The sequence below is a fragment of the Pongo abelii genome, chromosome 1 (genome assembly GCF_028885655.2).
Source record: "Pongo abelii isolate AG06213 chromosome 1, NHGRI_mPonAbe1-v2.0_pri, whole genome shotgun sequence".
NCBI classification, from domain to species: domain Eukaryota; kingdom Metazoa; phylum Chordata; class Mammalia; order Primates; family Hominidae; genus Pongo; species Pongo abelii.
Window position 1 is genome coordinate 39,034,288 of NC_071985.2, and position 19,792 is coordinate 39,054,079.

Consider the following 19,792-nt stretch of genomic DNA (forward strand, 5'->3'; position numbering starts at 1 on the left):
ATATGATACAAAATTTCAGTTAGAAGGAGTAAATTCAAGAGATCTGTCATACAATATGGTGACTAAAGTAAACAACAGTGCACTGATAATTGCTAGGAGAATTCTGTTTAAATCTGCAAAAAACTTCTCACTAAATTATTTGATATTGGAAAACAGTTACTTTTTCAGAAAAAAATGTTATATTAACATCTAATGGGCTTAATAATGTTGTTTTAAATGAATTTAAAACATTGTTTAAAAATAACTGTCCTGGTAGAATGTAAACATTGTGTGTTCTTCACGCTGCTGCTGCTGCTATTGCTGTTATTATTACAATTATTATTATTAGAGTTTGGGCTATTCTGAGGATGTGTTTTAGCAGGGCTTCTCTCCCAGCCTTGCATCCAGTTCCTTATCTTCTTCTATAAGGCATTAGGATATCTCCTTTCAGCACCTCCCTCAGAAAAATCCTACCTCCAAAGATAAACAGTTGCCAAACTCCTCTCTCCTAGCCAAGTCTGAATTCAATCCCTTTTTCTTCCTTTACATTTGTAACTTTCTCCCTCATCTCTTATCTAGGATGTGGCACAACATCTGATAAAATAATGACAGTAATAAAGTAAGAAAGGCAAACATTCTTCTTTCTAGATTCCTTACAAGGCAAAGCCATTCTCAAAGAAATTGCGGCAGATGTGATATGTTGGCATGTCATGTATTAATACTTAATGAGAAAAACAGGGAGATGACAGTGGAGTATCAATAGCAGTCATGGTACGGTACACCTACAGCCACACGTCACCACATGCTGCGAAGCCGCTCAGCTGCCAGACCTCAATACTTGGAAATCTTGCTCTTAAGACCTGGTAATCAAAATTTCAGAAGAGTGACCACCTGTCCATTCAGCACAGCTTTCGACTGAATGCTGGGCACTGAGGAGGGTGCTAGGGTTACAGCATTAAACAAGAATAAGACATGATCACTGCATTCAAAGGGCTTCTAGGCTGATGGGTTGCAACCAAGTAGAGTGTGACTATTACCATGAAAGGTACAGGGTTCCAGCTCCATTAGGAATTGGATACCCTTTATAGTATCTCCATCTTACAGAGAAGGAAACGAAGGCACAGAGAGGTCATCAGCTAATAAGTAGTGGAGCCAGGATTCAAACCCAGGCAGTTCAGGCTCTAGATCTGTGGCCTCAAACACTATGTTCTGGTGACTGGTGATCAACATCTTCCATCTGAAAATGTCTGGTGCTTCTTACATCAGATTGCTTCTTACTCTAAAAGTCATCCAAGAGCTTGTCAGTAGTAAAGGCACCCCAAAAAAATCTTCCACACAGGGAGAAAATGGAGAAGAGGACACACTATCTGTGAAGCAAAAATAAATCCAGGAAGCAAAACATAATGATGGTTCGTAAAATTTGCTTTAACTTGATAGTCCCTTTCCACTTTGATCTATGGAAGTCTGTGTTTGAAGGAAAAGGTAAGGGGATTTTAAAATATGAATGTTACAAGAAAGAAAATATGTTTTGAGTTTGTTGAGATGGGACTATGAGAGAGGGGGGTTGACTAAGGTAGGTACCTAAAATGTGAGGTAATATAAATGTCTAGTGGCTGGAAACTGCTTGCAAAGCTATATGAATGAATAAGAGCTCTGTGAGCGGTGAGGCAGAGGTCATACTGGGGCAGATTCAGGGGACTCCCATGCGTCTAATTTGAAATCTGTCTTTCACCTTTTGTCACTCACCTCTTCTACCTTCCATCTACTTCAACACTTAGCACCCTATCAGGTCTCTCTTTTCTGAGAAATTAAAAAACAAACAAATGGTGGGTCTGGGCACAGTGTCTCATGCCTGTAATCCCAGCACTTTGGGAGGCCAAGGTGAGAGGATTGCTTGAGGCCAGGAGTTCAAGACCAGTCTGGCCAAAACAGTAGAGACCCTTCCTCTACAAAAAATTTAAAAATTAGCCAGGTGTGGGGGGAAAGCGGAGGGAGTGCATTAGGACAAATACCTAATGCATGCGGAGCTTAAAACCTAGATGTTGGGTTGATAGTTGCAGCAAACCACCATGGTACATGTATACCTATATAACAAACCTGCACATTCAGCACATGTATCCCAGAACTTTAAAAAAAAAAAATTGGCTGTGTATGGTGATGTGTGCCTGTGGTCACAGCTACTTGGGAAGCTGAGGCAGGAGGATCACCTGAGCCCAGGAGGTAGAGGCTGCTATGAGCTATAATCACACAACTGCATTCCAGCCTGGGTGACAGAGCGAGACACTGTCTCATAAATAAAACCGCAAATGAACAAATGGCATAAATTTTACTCTATTTGTAATGATTATTAATAATTGTTTATATAATTATGTAATGATCAGTTAATCATTTATATTTTGGTATCTCTGCAGCATGCCTGCAGTGTATCCAGTGCTTTAGTACATGATCTTACCTAACCCTTACAACAATGCAGTGAGATGAGTACTATGATCAGCCCCATTTTAATGCCTCAAGAAACTGAGGAATAAGGAGATTTGTGGGAGTGGGTGTACTTTAGCACAGGGATCCTGGTGGTCATCTCCCTTCAATGTGGCTGGGGCTAATAGACAAGTAGAGGGGAACACAGGCATCATCTAGTGACAAGATGCTGTTCCTGGTCTTTTCATCTGACACCTCAGTCCTCCTCTCACATAAGGAAACAGACAAAAATGACAAGACCAAGGCCCCTCCTCTGAAGGTCCAGCCCATACTGCTTCCACCATAGTCTCTATCTCTGAATGATCACATCTCCGGTGCAGAGCTGAAACTGATCCTTTCATCAGCCAGTCCCATCACTGCTCACTTCCTCCCTACCTGGCCCATTAGCAGGAGGACCTCTCAGTCACCTCTGACTTTGTCTGATTTTTATTATTATTATTATTATAATTATTATTATTATACTTTAGGCTCTATGGTACATGTGCGCAACGTGCAGGTAAGTTACATATGTATACATGTGCCATGCTGGTGCGCTGCACCCACCAACTCGTCATCTAGCATTAGGTATATCTCCCAATGCTATCCCTCCTCACTCCCTCCACCCCACAACAGTCCCCGAAGTGTGATGTTCCCCTTCCTGTGTCCATGTGTTCTCATTGTTCAGTTCCCACCTATGAGTGAGAATATGCGGTGTTTGGTTTTTTGTTCTTGCGATAGTTTACTGAGAATGATGATTTCCAATTTCATCCATGTCCCTACAAAGGACATGAACTCATCATTTTTTATGGCTGCATAGTATTCCATAGTGTATATGTGCCACATTTTCTTAATCCAGTCTATCATTGTTGGACATTTGGGTTGGTTCCAAGTCTTTGCTATTGTGAATAATGCCGCAATAAACATACGTGTGCATGTGTCTTTATAGCAGCATGATTTATAGTCCTTTGGGTATATACCCAGTAATGGGATGGCTGGGTCAAATGGAATTTCTAGTTCTAGATCCCTGAGGAATCGCCACACTGACTTCCACAAGGGTTGAACTAGTTTACAGTCCCACCAACAGTGTCAAAGTGTTCCTATTTCTCCACATCCTCTCCAGCACCTGTTGTTTCCTGACTTTTTAATGATTGCCATTCTAACTGGTGTGAGATGGTATCTCATTGTGGTTTTGATTTGCATTTCTCTGATGGCCAGTGATGGTGAGCATTTTTTCATGTGTTTTTTGGCTGCATAAATGTCTTCTTTTGAGAAGTGTCTGTTCATGTCCTTCGTCCAGTTTTTGATGGGGTTGTTTGTTTTTTTCTTGTAAATTTGTTGGAGTTCATTGTAGATTCTGGATATTAGCCCTTTGTCAGATGAGTAGGTTGCGAAAATTTTCTCCCATTTTGTAGGTTGCCTGTTCACTCTGATGGTAGTTTCCTTTGCTGTGCAGAAGCTCTTAAGCAAAAAAGAAGTACTAAGAAACTACCACTTCCTGAGGACCTACTATACGCCAGGCTCGCTCAATCCTCATGGCACCCCTATGAGGCAAAGTAGTAGTATTCTCCTCATATTAGAGATTAAAAGATTGGCCCAGAGAATTTAAATTATGTGTCCAAAGTCACATAACTAGTAGGTAGCCGGCTCTTAGTCACTAGACTGCTGCCAAAAAAAAAGCAGTCTTTTATTACCAGCACCTATTTGACCTTTTCTTCTTTATGCTCACCCTATTCCAGCCTTCTACCCAACAATGCCAGTAGACATGATAATGTACTTCACCAACTCCAGGACCACCATCCTGCCCTGCAACTGGTGGTTAAGCATGTTTCAAAGGCAGTACTAATGCAAAGCCAGCAGTTTGTAGAGCTGATTTATCATCTAATATGCCGGACCAACTCTCTACCTAGGGACCTAAATTCTCCTATTGACCTAAAAGCCCATGAAATCAATGCCTCACTAAAAGAAGGTGCTTAGATTCCTCCTCATTCTCAGCCTAAAGATACTCCTATATATTAAGGTCTAGCAGCCACCAACAGCACCCAGATCCCCCTGGGATAAGCAAGGATGCATGAGTTTGCCTCTGAACACCTGAAAGCATCATAATTCAAGAAATGCAGAGGGCAAGCTGTGCAGGATTCCTGAAATAATTGAAACTGACCCATAACTCACCAGCCACCATGGGAAATTCTATCGCTTTGCTTCCATAGCTAGAAATCAAATCACGAAAATAGGATCAGATCTCTAATTTGGAGTCTTAGACATGCAACGTCATCTTTAATGACTCCTGGCAAAAAATGCTCATTACACATCTCAGCCCATCTAAATTAAAATGTGAAATCCAAAAATTAAGCAGAAACTTATCAATTTCTCAGGTCCATAAGACCCCAGAAAAATCATGCAAGTGGGAATACATGTACTCCTTGGAGTCTTGTTATATCTGTAAATAATCTGAGCAGAAATTATATGAAAAAGAAGATTTAAGAGGAAAGAAAAACAAACCCATCAGGTCCTAACTTTCAGGTTTGGGCCCTCTCGGTGAATTGCAATTTTTCATAGTCAATTTGAACTAGCATGGCAAGGAAGATTATCTCTCTGGTAATGGCCAATTTTATCTGTTCTATGATGTAGAGCTCATATTCCTCTGATACGGCAGGCTGCTGACTTCAAGTCTCTCAATGCTAAGTAGGCTGAAAGATGATGCAATCAGTCAGCACGGTGTTCAGGAGGGTATGGCTCCATTAAAATGGGTTGGGGGGGGGTGCTAAATATTCCTCTATCAGCAGTTCTAAACCTCATTCAGCGTAGATCTTTGAGAAGTTCAGGTAAGCATTAAGTCATCTCTGGAGATTGTTTTTACATTTCTTCCCTCCACTTCCCATCCACCGTGCCCTTTATGTCACCATGTGAATAGCTGACATGACCCAGCAGAATAATTTGCATCACCAGCGTTCACATCTGCTCATGATTAAATTCATCTCAAACCTAAATCTAGGAAGAGAGCCATTCCCTGTCTGCAGCAATACTTCAACAGATGGCCCAGAAAAAGTAAGGTTAGCTGTTAATAGAAATTACAAATTCAAAACCTAGTTTCCTTTAACAAGCATTCTTAAAGAGAAAAGTTAGAGAATGAGACCAGGACAAGTGTCAGGGTTATGCCACCAGATACTGAACATGAAAGATGGTCAACCTCCTCCTACTAGTAAAGGAGCATCTGCAAATCACACAAAAGAGACACTCTAATTGTTATTCTATTTTTTTCAATTAAAAAACTACTTCTGAGTCTTACATTGTACACTGCCTCAGAAAAAGTTCATCTCCATACCTAAATTTAACTACTTAGTATGGAATGGCCATTCTGTGCAAAGACATGTGTGTTTCTAAGTATAATTAGTAGCCTGGAAAATCCTTCAAGAAACCTAAAATGTGGAGTGGAAAATCTACACCTATGCATACTAAAGAAGCTAGGATAAAAGTCTAGGTCACTCCCAGGAAAGGCCCTGTTACTTTGTCACATGCCCTCAAAAACACCTCTTTTTAGAACGACATCACTCCAAGGGGTCACCCCAGAGCTTCCTCCTCAGATTAACTTTTCATTACTACTCTTTTGTCCACATTTGTCTTAAATGAGGGAGAGGAGAGACTGTTTCAGCAGCCTGGGGTCTCAACTATATGAGTCTAGTTCTAATCAAGACAGTGACAAAGGTCTTGACAGACATGTTCTCTCCACCTCTGTGGTTGATATAGAACTGAAGGTCTTCCTTGGACAAAAAAAATATATATTAAAATAAAGGACAAGACAATCATTTTGAGTATGAAATATAGTCAACTGCCAAAACTGCCTCTGGTGACACAACGGGTTGGTATTTATGGACATGGACCCAGAAACCAGCACGTGTGCCAGGGAGTTATGGTTTTATCATGCCAGCCAATATGGGAGAAGCCTTTTAGGGGTATGTGCTTCCCAAGAAATGCAAGAGTACAAGCATTCACACTGAGTAGGCAGAGGGACTGTGCAAGGTTCACACCAGACACTTGTGACATGTTCCCAAATCATGCTGGGTCCCAACCCATTGACTCAGTAAGTGACTTTGATGAGTAAATCAAAAGTTAACAGAGCCTTCCAACCAGGGTCATCTTTTCAACAAAAACCACTCCCTGGCCTTCTAGTGAGAGAGCACCTCTTTGCCAACATTCCCCAAACTTGCCATGAAACCAGGGCAACCTGTGATATTTGATGAAGTAAGGGCAGATCAGAGTAACTACTCAACATTCCTTGCAATGTCATTGCCTTCAAAAGAAACTCCACCTTTTGAAGGGTTTCTTTCAAAAAGAAACCTTGCAATTCCTTCCTTGAATTCCTTGCAATTCCTTGCAATTGCAATTCTTTTCAATTCCTTGCAATTCATTCCTTGTAATTCCTTGCAATAACCATATGAAATTTCTTACTCCAAGAAGCAAACTAGACCAAAAATAAAATGTATTTAGAGAGGCTTTGATAAATTCAGCATCTGTAATAAGTTACTATGAAAAATCAGGATGTGGAGTGCTACCTACCTCCTTTTGAATGGCAACATTAGATATGGCAGTATTTATTGAGCTCTTCCCCTACCTGTGTCTTGGTTTTTTTGCCTATAGAGATGAAATTTAAGAATGAATAAGCCTGTGATCCCAGCTACTGGGGGGCTGAGGCGGAAGGATGTAGCCCAGAGTTGGAGACTAGCCTGGGAAACATAGCGAGAACTTGTCTCAAAAATTAAAAAAATAAAAAGGAATGAGCCACATGAATAAGGCACCAACTCCATGGTTGTGCCAGTGCTGAGCCTGAGGTTCTTCCATTAGGTTTTCAATTGCAAACTCAATCCTGTCACTTGTTACACTCTGGAAGTGATAAGAGGAACACAGCAACAAGTCCATCACGTTGAAAACAACAATCTGAAATGGCAGGGGGACTAAGCAAAAAAAGACTCCACACCAACCAGAAGACTATGGGTCAAAATCCAGAAAAGAAAATTTCAGAAAAAAGTATCTATTATGTCCACAGAGCATAGGAATAACACAAGTGTTAAAGCTAACATTGGTAAACATCTATTATATACCACCTGCTCTACATGCATTAGGTTATTTAATCTTCAAAACAACTCCCGGAGACAGGGATTATCTTTACTACTGTTTAAGAGATAAGAAAAACGAAACTTAGATTTAGTAAACAGTATACTGCAACACTGGCCTAACCTACTATCCTGAGTCTATTTTTCTTAACAGTCTCACATACACTGATGTCATTTTCAAGAAAAAGAGAAAGCAATGAAAAAAATCAAGATACAGTAGCCTTTCCCAGGTTAGTAAGAAACCACTTCAAACATAACCCTTTGTGCGTCGGTACACAGACTCAGAAAGAAACTTTCTTATCTCACCTATCTACGTAGACTAATCATAATTGTGAGAGACCCAGAAAGCATGGATTAGTCATCCTGTTAGTAGGATGAAGACATGGATGCCAAATGCAGCTTGAGCGAGAGACAGGGAGAGGATAGTAGCTCGAACCCTTTGAGGCTGGCCCAGCCATGCTCCTCCCACTGGACACGCCTGACCAACTTTAGCAATCGCAGCGCCTGACCTCCACATCCCGGTGAAACTGAACATGGTGCTCACGCAGCGAGGGAGGGCGGGTGGAGTGAGTCCATCCAGGCGCATGAGCAGAGCCGGCACGCCAAAGAGCACCAAGTACTTCACGTAGAAAAAGAGCACCTGGGCTAACGCCAGTCCTCCTGAAAGGCAAACAGGCCGGTCAGACACATGGAAGAGAATCACAGCAGTTTCCTGGAGGAGACCAACACCCCAGGAGCTATGCCAACTGCCCCGCTTCTCCCCACACCCCTTCCTCCCTTCAACTCGCACATTTCACAAAAGTATCCCACATTGGTTTTATTCAATGAAATTTTTTGGTTAACAAATAATGAAATTTCATTATTGTGACAGGCAAGAGGACCTCTTAGGAGTCATGCTTTTACAGATGCTAGGAAAGAGAATGCCCAAAAATGTGTACATTGCATGAAAAAACTATTTCAAAGGGGAAAATCCTTCCCAAAATCTTTTAAAACCTATGTGATAATGGGTACAAAAAAAAAAGAATAAGATCTAGTATTTGACCGAATAACGGGGTAACTTTAGTCAATAATTAAATACATATTTTAAAATAACTAGAAGAATACAATTGGGTTATTTGTAACACAAAAGATAAATGCCTGAGGTAACGGATACCCTATTTACCCTGATGTGATTATTATACACTGAATGCCTGTATCAATTACTATGCATCGTATGCCTGTTTGCTGTATCTCACATACCTCATACATATACACATCTACTAAGCACCCACAAAATTTAACAGTTAAAAAAGAAAACCTACATGAGTCTACACCCATTAGGATAACTAGAATCAAAAAGTCAGATCAGCAAGTGTTGAAGAAGATCTGGAGAAACTGGAACCACCAGGCACAGCTGCTGGGAGTGCAGAGCGAGGCAGCTGCTTTGGAAAACAGTCTGGTGGTTCCCCAAATGATTAAGCAGAGTTACATATGACCCAGCAATTCCACTCCTTGTTATATAACCAAGAGAAATGAAATGTTCACACAAAACACATGTTCACACAAAAACTTGTACCCCAATGTACATAGCAGCATTATTCACAATAGCCAAAAGAGACCACCTAAACATCCGTCAACAGATGAATGGATAGACACAATGTGGTCTGTCCATACAATAGACCATAAAAAGGAATGAAATACTGATAAATGCCACAACGTGAATGAACCCTGAAAACATGAAGCTAAGTGAAACAAGCCAGTCACAAAATACCACATATTGTATTATTCCACTCATGTGAAAGCCCAGAATAGGGAAATCTATAGAGACAAAGTAGATTAGTGGTTTCTTGGGGAGAGAGGGCAGCAATGAATAAAAGGCGGGGTTTCTTTTGAAGGCAATGAAAATATTCTAAAACTGGTGGTGGTGATAGGTGAATCATATCTGTGAATATACTAAAAGTTACTGAACTGTACACTTTAAATGGGTGGATTTTATGGTATGTGAGCTATCTTCCAATAAAGCTCTTTAAAAAAAAAAAAAAAAAAAAAAGGAAAACTCACATGAAGCCCTGAGGTCTAGTGGGGTAAGGAGGCAGTGGGTCCGCCATAGCAGTGCCCACAAGGAGAAGGCCACAAGCTAAGCCCAGAAGGAATCTCCAGGGAAGACAATAAATGGCCACATGCTCTCTCACCTCAAGGTTGCCCACCCCACTGGGCAGAAAATTACTGCAGGACATGTCGGTGTGGCAGACCAGGTTATCTTCTGGGATATTCTGAAGGAAATAACCAAGCTTCAGAGAGGTACTAGCAGAAAATACCACTGTCTGACCTCCTTGATGCTACACTAGGATCTTTGAAAGAATGTCACTATTATCGAGTGTGTGGCTATAAATGGTAACCCTGGTGCCAGAAGAAAAACATAAGCCACTTTCTGAATATACAGTTTGGGTGATGGCAGATGGTGGTTCAAATGTGAAAGCCATAAGTCCTACAAGGAGAAACCCCCAGGAACCGCTGTGTCTCCTTCCCATTCAGAAGTGATCAAACAGGTTCTTCAGACTTTTGGAAATCAGACTACAGTCATACCTGCTGGAAGGGCTAGGAATAAACTTTCAGCATTCTTAGATGTGCCTGATAAGAGTCAGGTAAAAATCTGGTATGTGTGTGTGAATACATATGTATATATACACGTGAATATAGGTATACACCACACGTTCAGCAAGAAGTCAGACATATGTCATAGCAATACTATCATAAAATACTTGAAGGGCATGTGATCACTCTGAGTGATAAATCAGTTTCACTGGCTGAGATGGCAATGAAGGAGGCTCCCAACTCATGCAAAATGAACCACTAGACTCTAGCCAGAAAAATTCCACAACTAGAGATGGCAGGACATATAAGTAAGAATGACTGAATAAAGGGCACAATGCTTCCAGAGCTGAAAATGATCCACCTGAAGAACTGAAGGCATCAATGGACCTATGGAAGACTATGCATGGTTAAGGCCATGCCAAGCTCTTGCGTATATGAAGCATCACAGACTTCTCCTCCCTGCTAACAGGATGCCAGATCAGGAAAAATGGGTTGTTTCATGTCTCAAGTATTGCTTTATTTTTCACATTATTTTTGTACAGTTGTCAGATCCAAGGCTTATAAATTAAAATCTATGGCTGAGTCTACATTTTTATGAGTCACTATTTGCACAAAATATTCACTATTTGTTAGTACTTTCATACAGAACTGGGCGAAGGAAAAGATTGATTTTGCATAGACGTTTAATAAACTCTACTGCTAAATATAATTAAAGATAAGGTAATTGGGCTTGATTTTGGGTTTTTTTTAAACCGCTATGTGAATGGAAAGCACAAGAAGTGATACAAGTGCTCTATTTTCCTGCCACTGAATATTTCTTATGGCTTAAGATATGAAAGGCTTAAATAGATTTTTCCTTGAAATTTTAATATCTGGTTTACAAGCTTATAGAAAAGACACATGATTTTTAAAGCATTATTAAATTTAAAGATTAAATTACAAATAATAATTTGTGACCGCATATTCTCACTCATAGGTGGGAATTGAACAATGAGAACACATGGACACAGGAAGGGGAACATCACACTCTGGGGACTGTTGTGGGGTGGGGGGAGGGGGGAGGGATAGCATTGGGAGATATACCTAATGCTAGATGTCGAGTTAGTGGGTGCAGCGCACCAGCATGACACATGTATACATATGTAACTAACCTGCACATTGCGCACATGTACCCTAAAACCTAAAGTATAATAATAAATAAATAAAATAAAAAATAATTTGTGTTAATTTTCTTTAAAAATTGTGTTTGTACCATGGATTTCACTACTCTGCTGTCTTGCTGTTGATTTTCATTATCCCTTTGAAAAATGCATGGCTCAGCCAGATGCAGTGGCTCACGCCTGTAGTCCCAGCACTTTGGGAGGCTGAGGCAGGCAGATCACCAGGCCAGGAGATCGAGACCATCCTGGCCAACATGGTGAAGCCCCATCTCTACTAAGTAAATACAAAAAATTCGTCGGGCGTGGTGGTGCATGCTTATAGTCCCAGCTACTCAGGAGGCTGAGGCAGGCGAATCACTTGAACCTGGGAGGCGGAGATTGCAGCGAGCCAAGATCGTGCCACTGCCCTTCAGCCTGGTGACAGGGTGAGACTCTGTCTCAAAAAAGAAAAAAGAAAAATGCATGGCTCATTCTTCTTTCCCCTTGACCTAAAAATTAGTCTCTTTCCCTTTTAAGATTTGGTCTAAGTTTCAGGGTTGACCCTAAATATTTTGCTGCATTCTCTTGGGCATACAATGCGCAGGAAGGCAACGTAAGACTATAAATGACACTACTCTGATTGCAAGTTATATGACAAATTGAACTAGCTTTCGTTATGCTCAAAAATATTACATTTTACTATTTTTCAATACTTTAACAAATATTTCTGGGTTTGTATGTATAAGATTTTCTCAATTAGCAAGAGTTATGATTGATTTTATCTAACCCAACTGCTTCCCCCACAAAAAAAGCCATATATGAGTTCACGTATTACACACTCCTTTGACATTCATTCATTCAACAAGCATGTGCAGAGGGTATGACTAATGGAATCACCAGTTATGTCCTATGAGAAGTAGACTAGAGGTCAAATCGGGTGGGACCTAGCTTCAGGGGACTCATAGTTTCACTGCAGTCTCATTTATCCTTCTCTTTTGCCATACAGTATTTTCTTCTGCCTCTGTGCTCTACACCTCCTTCTTTTCTTGGCAAAATACTATGTATCCTTCAGATCCCAGCTCAAATATGGTCTGATCTCATTCATTTAACATACAGTTATTGAACATCAGCTCCTTGCCAGGCACTGAGCAATATGGTGGTGAATAAAAAGGCATGATAACAGCCCTTATAGAGTGTTATGGTCTGTTAAAAGAGAAAAGAATGTAAATTAGGAATGAGATTAATATCCACACCCCAAGGACAGGCAACAACCTAAACACAGAGGAACAGACACCATTCATTGAAAATTTAACAAACGTTCATTGTGTACATATGTGCCAAGCATGGTTCTAGGCGCTTGGAATGCATCAGTGGGTACTCCTGCTTTCATGGGGCTTATACCCTAGCAAGAGTCAACAAAAAATAGGCATAAAAATGAACTTTATATTAACTTAGGAAGTATGACAGAATGACTTCCCAACAATGGCTGCAACTGTATCTTTCATCCCATATGGTCTTCTGCAATGTGACCTTGCCACTCCCCCAGCAAGAGTAAATCTGGGCAGGTCCTAGGACCAATAGATATAGAAGAAGTGATGCTGTTCTAATTCCAAGGGTGGTCTGCCATTGGCCTGGCACCTTCCACTTCCTACCCCTTGGAATGCTCAATCTTTGAACACTATCTCTTAGAACCCAGTTGTCATATAAAGAAGCCCAAGTCACACAGAGTGGCCACATGAAGATGTTCTGGTGAACAGCATCAGCTGAGCTCCCAGCTGACAGCAGCCTCAATGGCCAGCCATGTGAGAAAACCTCTTGGACATCCTGCCCAGTTACACCTTTGAAAGATGGCAACCCTGGCTGATGTCTGACTGCAACTATAGGAGAGACCCCAAGCAAGAACTACCCAGCCAAGTACAGTCAACCAACAGAACAGGGAGACAGAGGCAATCATTGTTTTAAGCTAGTAAGTTTGGAGATGGTTTGTTATTCAGCAACAGCCAACTGGGACAGAGGACAATAAATGCAATGGAAAAAGCAAAACTGTAGAACAGGATGAGGGCGCTCAGAAGTGTTGAGGTGGCAGATGCTGCCCTTTTTAAAAGGAGAGTTGGGGTGGTCTTCATCAAAATGAGGACATTTGAGCAAAAACTTGAAGGGGGTGAGGAGGTCAGCTATGCAGCCACCCTGCTTCCTCTTGGGCTTTCATCATACTCCCTTCTTATGATCTGTCCTCTCTCATCATACTCCCTTCTTATGATCTGTCTGTCCTTATCCTATCAGACCACAGTTGTACACATGTGTGTATAGCTTAAGACCGTAGGTTCCTTAAGATCAGGAATGGTGTCTTATACCTCTTGCATTCCCAGCACTTAATATCTGCCATATGGTTGATGTTTGATAAGCATTTCTTTAAGAAGTAACTGAATGAATAATTCACCTTATACTGCAGTAGGAAGACAAACTGTATCACAGTACTTCCGGGAAGTGTATACAGTCAGCTCTGAGGATTTTTAAGTCTCTACTGAAGTTCAGACCTGCCACCAAATCAATGAGTCTTCTGTAGGTTTGGGACCTTGTATTCCCAGTATCAAGAACATTGGTAAAAAGGAGAGAAAGAAGTCCTAGCACTAGGTTAGCTGTTGCCTTGAAGGTACTAAATGTGTAGTTAATTCTGCCTAACAGCAGGCCACCTCCAATTGGGCCATCTTGAAACTCAGCTCGTCCAAAACAGAATTTAGCTTCTCCCCCTGGAAACTATAAATGGCACAGATTTTCAAGACAAAAGGAGATGAATGTCAAATTCTACAAGAGTTCTAGGAGGGCTGAGAAAAGATCCCAGCTAGCTCCCCTGGAATTTAGTCCTTCCCAGATTGGCATACATACCTACCCAGCCCTTCTTTGTGTTTAATCTTGCCTTGTCCTAATTTTAACTAAAAATGAAGAAGCTAGTGATTGGATCCCATGTGGCTGATCACCTTCCTCTTGGCTCTATTCCACAAATGAGTGGCTAAAAATCTCACGCTGAAAGGTGGAGGGAATGGGAAGGAGAAGCAAAGGCCAGACCCAATCTATTTTTCCTGCCCTGACATTCCTGTCCTCATTGAACTACTTATTTTATCCAATTATTCCCTTCACTTTCTCTTTGCTCACACTCATTTCTCTGCCTAGAGGTCCCCTTCCTCCATTTTGTCTGTCAAAACTCTACCCTTAAGGGTAGAGTTACCCTTAAAGTGCCATTACCCATCTTAGTGCCATATTTCTTAAAGTTTTTCTAACTGCCCCAGCTCATATAGTCACATGGTACTTTCCAAGTATATAATGTGATTCAGCTTTCTGTATAGTCTAGTTATCTATAAGATCTGAAGGGCAAAGATCACAGCTATCTTCTTTAATTTCATCTCCTTAGCACCAACCAGTGCCTGGCACACAACACAAAATGAGCAATGAGTATTTGCTGAATGAATGAATGGACTGAAAGAATGAATGCACTTTCATGTACATTATCCCATTGTTAATTTTTACCACCCTATCCCACAAGTATTGCCCCCATATATTATATTAGAAAGCAAAGATTGATAAGGATTAAGTGACCTTCACAAGCCTCAGAGTCAATCCACAGTTAGGACTTTAACCCAGGTCTCTTGGCTCCAAAATCAATGGCATCTTCTCCAAAGGCCATGCTTCCAAAAGCACCTTCTCTACATATAAATTTTTAGATTTTTACAAAATGTTTTACTTATATGATTTCAATTCTAGTATTCTATTATCTGTATCACACATGAGGAAGTGCAACTAACATTTCTACTATTCATTACCTTATAGGTCTTTTTGTACTTGCTGATATTGTCTACCAGATTACAGGATGCCCAAAGCCCATCCCCACATGGCTAAACATCAGGACCTCCAAGCAGCAGGCACACAACACAGAGTAGCATGTCCAGTGAACCTTGTTAATGATCAGAAGATCTTCCCAGAGGTAAACACAAGGGTCTGAGTTGTATGAGATCACCTTTTGAATTGTTAATTCCCCCACAGACCTGGAGAACAACTCACCAACTGCCTCATGAAAATTCATGAGCAACAGAAAGAGTCCAGTTGTGTCTTGTGCCAGCGTTTGCCAGGAGTGGAGAGAGGTGCCCCTCAGCTCTGTGGGCTGGCTGCAGAGCTCCCATCTTTGCATGTTTGACCCCTGCCTTCCAAATTTCATCGTGTGTGTCAGGCACTGGCTCCCAATTCCGTCAGCTTCAGGAAGCATGCTATATCTGCATGTACCAGCTTGTGCCCCCCGACTCTCCCCACGCTCTCATCTCCAGCCTGTCCTGGGCTCCTGCGTCAGTCCGTGGCCTGACCTCTCATCTGGACATTTTCTGCTCCAAGTCCCTCTAATAACTTCTATTTTGTCCACATCAAACCTATTCTAGATTTTGCTTAACTTTTTTTGTGATTAAAGCTTTATAGCTTCAAGAAGCTTAGATTTTTTTAATAAGTTTTTTTCTCATATGAGGTTATTTATAAGAACCTCTCATATATAAGATCTGGGGTAAGTACTGGAAATATAAGGACGAATCAAGAAGAATACAGACCAGGAACCTCAACATAAGGTAGAAGTGCTACAACAGAGACTTGGAGATTTTCTCTCCCAGCCAGGGGTGAAGGAGGAAGAGAAACTAATGTCCTGAGGTGGTCAACCCACCAGTGCTCAGAGTCATCATGATGGCTCTGTAGACACACTGAACAAAAGGTAGCTATTGCCCCACAGAAGTTCTGTAATGTGCTTGGTCGGGAGGAGATGCATCAGCACCCAGAAAACCAAAGTCAGTAAATGTGACTGGTGGGGGAAGGGAATGAGGTCATGGGCAGAACTGAGGAATGGCTGCCACATACTCCAGAGCAGCAAGTGCTAGAGCCCAGAAGGAAGAGCATTTGTGGGGGAGAGGCACCAGGGATGCCACATGTGAAGCTTGGCCAGTCAGAGGGGCCAAAGAAGCAAAAGGAATTCAGTCATCTCTAGCACTGAATTCTGGAAATGATTGACTACAGCAACTGGTGTCACTTCAATTCAACCTAAACCTCTACAGCTAGAAGAAGCCCCACCAGGGAGAAACTAGTGTCCCCACTTCTGAGCTCAACAGTGTCACTGGCCTGCTGAAGGAGATATGGTCAGAAACCAGTAGCTCAGACTCATCCACTAAGAGATCCTAAGCTGAATCTCTGACTAAGGGGGACAGACACCTGTAATCTACCTGCCTGTGCAGGGTCTATATCACAAAATCCCCTAACTCATCGTAAAGCAATAATATGCTCTAAACAATTGGTTGTGCACGTTGATGGCAAGGCCATGCACACCCGGTAGTTGACCCTCTGGTGCTCAAAAAGGGGGTGGTCCCAGGAACCCAGCTGCATCTGGCTGGTGAGCAGTTCATAGAAGAGGCTTTAGGGCTGCTTCTAGGAAATGCAAAGACTGAGTGTTCAGAGTAAGACCAAACCAGGGAGAGAGGAGAAACAGAAAGGGGAAAAAAGGCAACGAGTCAGAGGCTGGAGGAACATTAATCACATCCCTAAAACTAGAAACGAACAAAGCAGATGTCAGTAAAATGAAGCAAGAACAGACTCGAGTGGGTTGGAGAATGATTTGGGGCTGTAAACTTCGACTGCATAATTCCCTTTCTGCATGAAGGCACGAAACGATACAAAGAGGCCAGGCTGTGCTCCTTGGGTGCATCAACAGGCCTGGAGGGACAGCAACCAAACAGAAGGGGACAAAGGCAAAACCTGGTGCTCTCCTGATGAGAACTATGGCAGAGCTTTGCACTCTCCTCTCCTCATAATTGCTAGAGTGGGATCTACACACCCTTCACACGTGGCTTCTCAGACAGTTCCATCTCGTCTCTCATGGGTCTTATTATTTACCAATATCCATGTAAAACAATAGTCACACAAACAGTAAATGCATAAACAGATGCAGAAGTATAAAAACACCGAATTCAGGATAGTGGCTGCCATTTAGGGGCAGGGTGGGAAACACAATCAGGAGGGAACCCAATCAGGCTTCAACTATGTTGTAATATTTTAGTTCTTAAACTAAGGATGGAGAAACAAGTGTTTGCTCCATTCGCTCTGTGGTAAGAACTACTGTTACTCCCCATTTTACAGATAGGAACCTGGGCAGAGAAAGGTTACAAAATTTGCCTAATATCACACACTAACAAGTGGCAGGGTCGGAACTTGAATCAGGTCAGCTGTCTCCATGTCACCACGTTTACTAGATTCGCACACAACTGAGGCCAGATGTGGAACAGAGCCTGTGTGAAGCTGACCAGGGAGTTGTTAAAGGGAGCCGACAGAGGTTATTTCAAGCAGGAAACAAAGAAACAAACCAAAAAAACACAGGGAACGAGCTCTAAAGGTCCTCAGAAAATCCAGCCTCAAGGAGCACAATGTATGCAACGGTATTTGAGATCAAATGAGGGGGTGGTGCATTGTGGTGAGCAACTCCAGATGAACAGATTTGCTCTTTGAGTTGTTTCAAGCTAACTAATACCAGGTCAAAGAAGCATAGGCACAACGAGAGATATCTTTTTCTGCTATAAAGGGCAGGTGACATGAAAGACAGGGACAAGAAGACAGGCACTTAGTGTGCCAAGACCATCAATCTCGGGAAGCCTTTCAGCTGCTCCCAGAGGTGAACTCGGTCAAGGTCAAGAGTCAGCCCCAAAAAGGGCTTCAACAGCTGCATGCAAATTGCCTCCTGGCCTCCCATCAGCCTCCCTTGCTTTGTCCTTAAATGAGAGGAGCCAGTGATCTGTAGAAAGGGCTCTATACTGGGCAACCATGAACTAACACTCTCCCAGGTAACTGTTTCTTCTTTAACACCAAACTGATCCTCTCAAGGTCACAATGAGTGGTTATTAACTTGGAAACCCAAGAGAGAGTAGACTTCCCAGGGTGACTATTCTTTGAACATGTTAGACATTGAAAAATCTAGTTTTGGAAAATTGCTTCTTAATGGGCTCAAACCACCAAAATGTCCCTCTTTAAAGGAAAGATGTGTTGCTGGAAGAGACAATTTACATAGGTAGAATATTAAATCCTATTTGCCTATCTCGTTCCTCAGGATATCACCTACTGACATCTTGTACTTGATTCAAGAAATGCAGGGAAGAAGATTCCACACAGCAGAAGCAAAGTAATACTCCACACACACAGCCAGGCAAGACTTAATGAAATAATGTGGGACAAGAAGGGAGTTTTTTTTTTGTTTTTTTGTTTTTTGTTTTTTTTTGAGACAGAGTCTCATTCTGTCGCCCAGACTGGAGTGCAGTGGCATGATCTCAGCTCACTGCAAGCTCCACCTCCCAGGTTCATGCCATTCTCCTGCCTCAGCTTCTTAAGTAGCTGGGACTACAAGCACCCGCCACCATGCACGGCTAATTTTTTTGTATTTTTAGTAGAGACAGGGTTTCACCGTGTTCGCCAGGATGGTCTCGATCTCCTGACCTTGTGATCTGCCCGCCTCGGCCTCCCAAAGTGCTGGGATTACAGGCGTGAGTCACCGTGCCCGGCCGAAGGGAGCTTTACACAGGGCAAAATGTCCTGAAAATTCTAAAAAGCACATTTTCAGGCAGAGTCCATGATATGGTTTGGCTGTGTCCCCACCCAAATCTCAACTTAAATTGTATCTCCCAGAATTCCCATGTGTTGTGGGAGGAACCCGGGGGGAGGTAAATGAATCATGGGGGCCAGTCTTTCCCATGCTATTCTCGTGATAGTAAGTCTCACAAGATCTGATGGGTTTATCAGGGGTTTCTGCTTTTGCTTCTTCCTCATTTCTCTCTTGTCACCGCCATGTAAGAAGTACCTTTTGCCTCCCGCTGTGATTCTGAGGCCTCCCCAGCCATGTGAAACTGTAAGTCCAATTAAACCTCTTTTTGTGCCAGTTTCAGGTATGTCTTTATCAGCTGCATGAAAACAAACTAATACAGTCCATCACTCACTTTGCCTAAAAGAAGTGCTCTGTAAAATCTATGTGTAGAATGAATTGGAAATTAACTACTAATTAAAGGATTCTATTGCAAATCCTTCAAAAAAGAATCCCTTTAGAAAGCAAATAATTACCCCCCCCCCAAAGTATCCAACAAATTCAGAATTCCATATGTCAACTTAGCTTAGAAAACTATTTTCTGCATCTAAGAAGTTATCTGTACACCAAGTTACCTCAGCACAATAATGAGTTAGTTAAGAATGAACAAAGATCATGGTATTCTGAGGGCACTATAGGGGAAGGAGGGAAAGGGGGAAAGGGAAGGCAGGGAATAGGTGGTATTTTAAATAACTGTGCTGCAACTTGCTACGTTTCAGTATATATTTATAACAGCACATCAAGCAGGCATCTCTTCCATTCTGCAAGCATGCACCATGAAATTATCTTCACACTACATAGAATATCTGTAATTGAACAGTCAAGTTCCAGAGTAGTAAATCCCAGAGTAGCTTTATGTTCACACTGCATTAATTTTAAATAACCTCAGGATT

General features: G+C 41.8%; 1 protein-coding gene across 8 annotated transcripts in view; it reads right to left on the bottom strand.

Annotated features, from left to right (window-relative positions):
* HHAT (hedgehog acyltransferase) overlaps nt 1-19,792 on the bottom strand; it is a 354,093-nt gene that overhangs the window by 210,372 nt on the left and 123,929 nt on the right. For all 8 annotated transcript variants that reach the window (XM_063725377.1, XM_054521192.2, XM_024251252.3 and 5 more), the window contains one exon: nt 8,054-8,204. In XM_063725377.1, the coding sequence (XP_063581447.1) occupies nt 8,054-8,204 (151 nt within the window). The remainder of the gene's footprint in view (nt 1-8,053; nt 8,205-19,792) is intronic.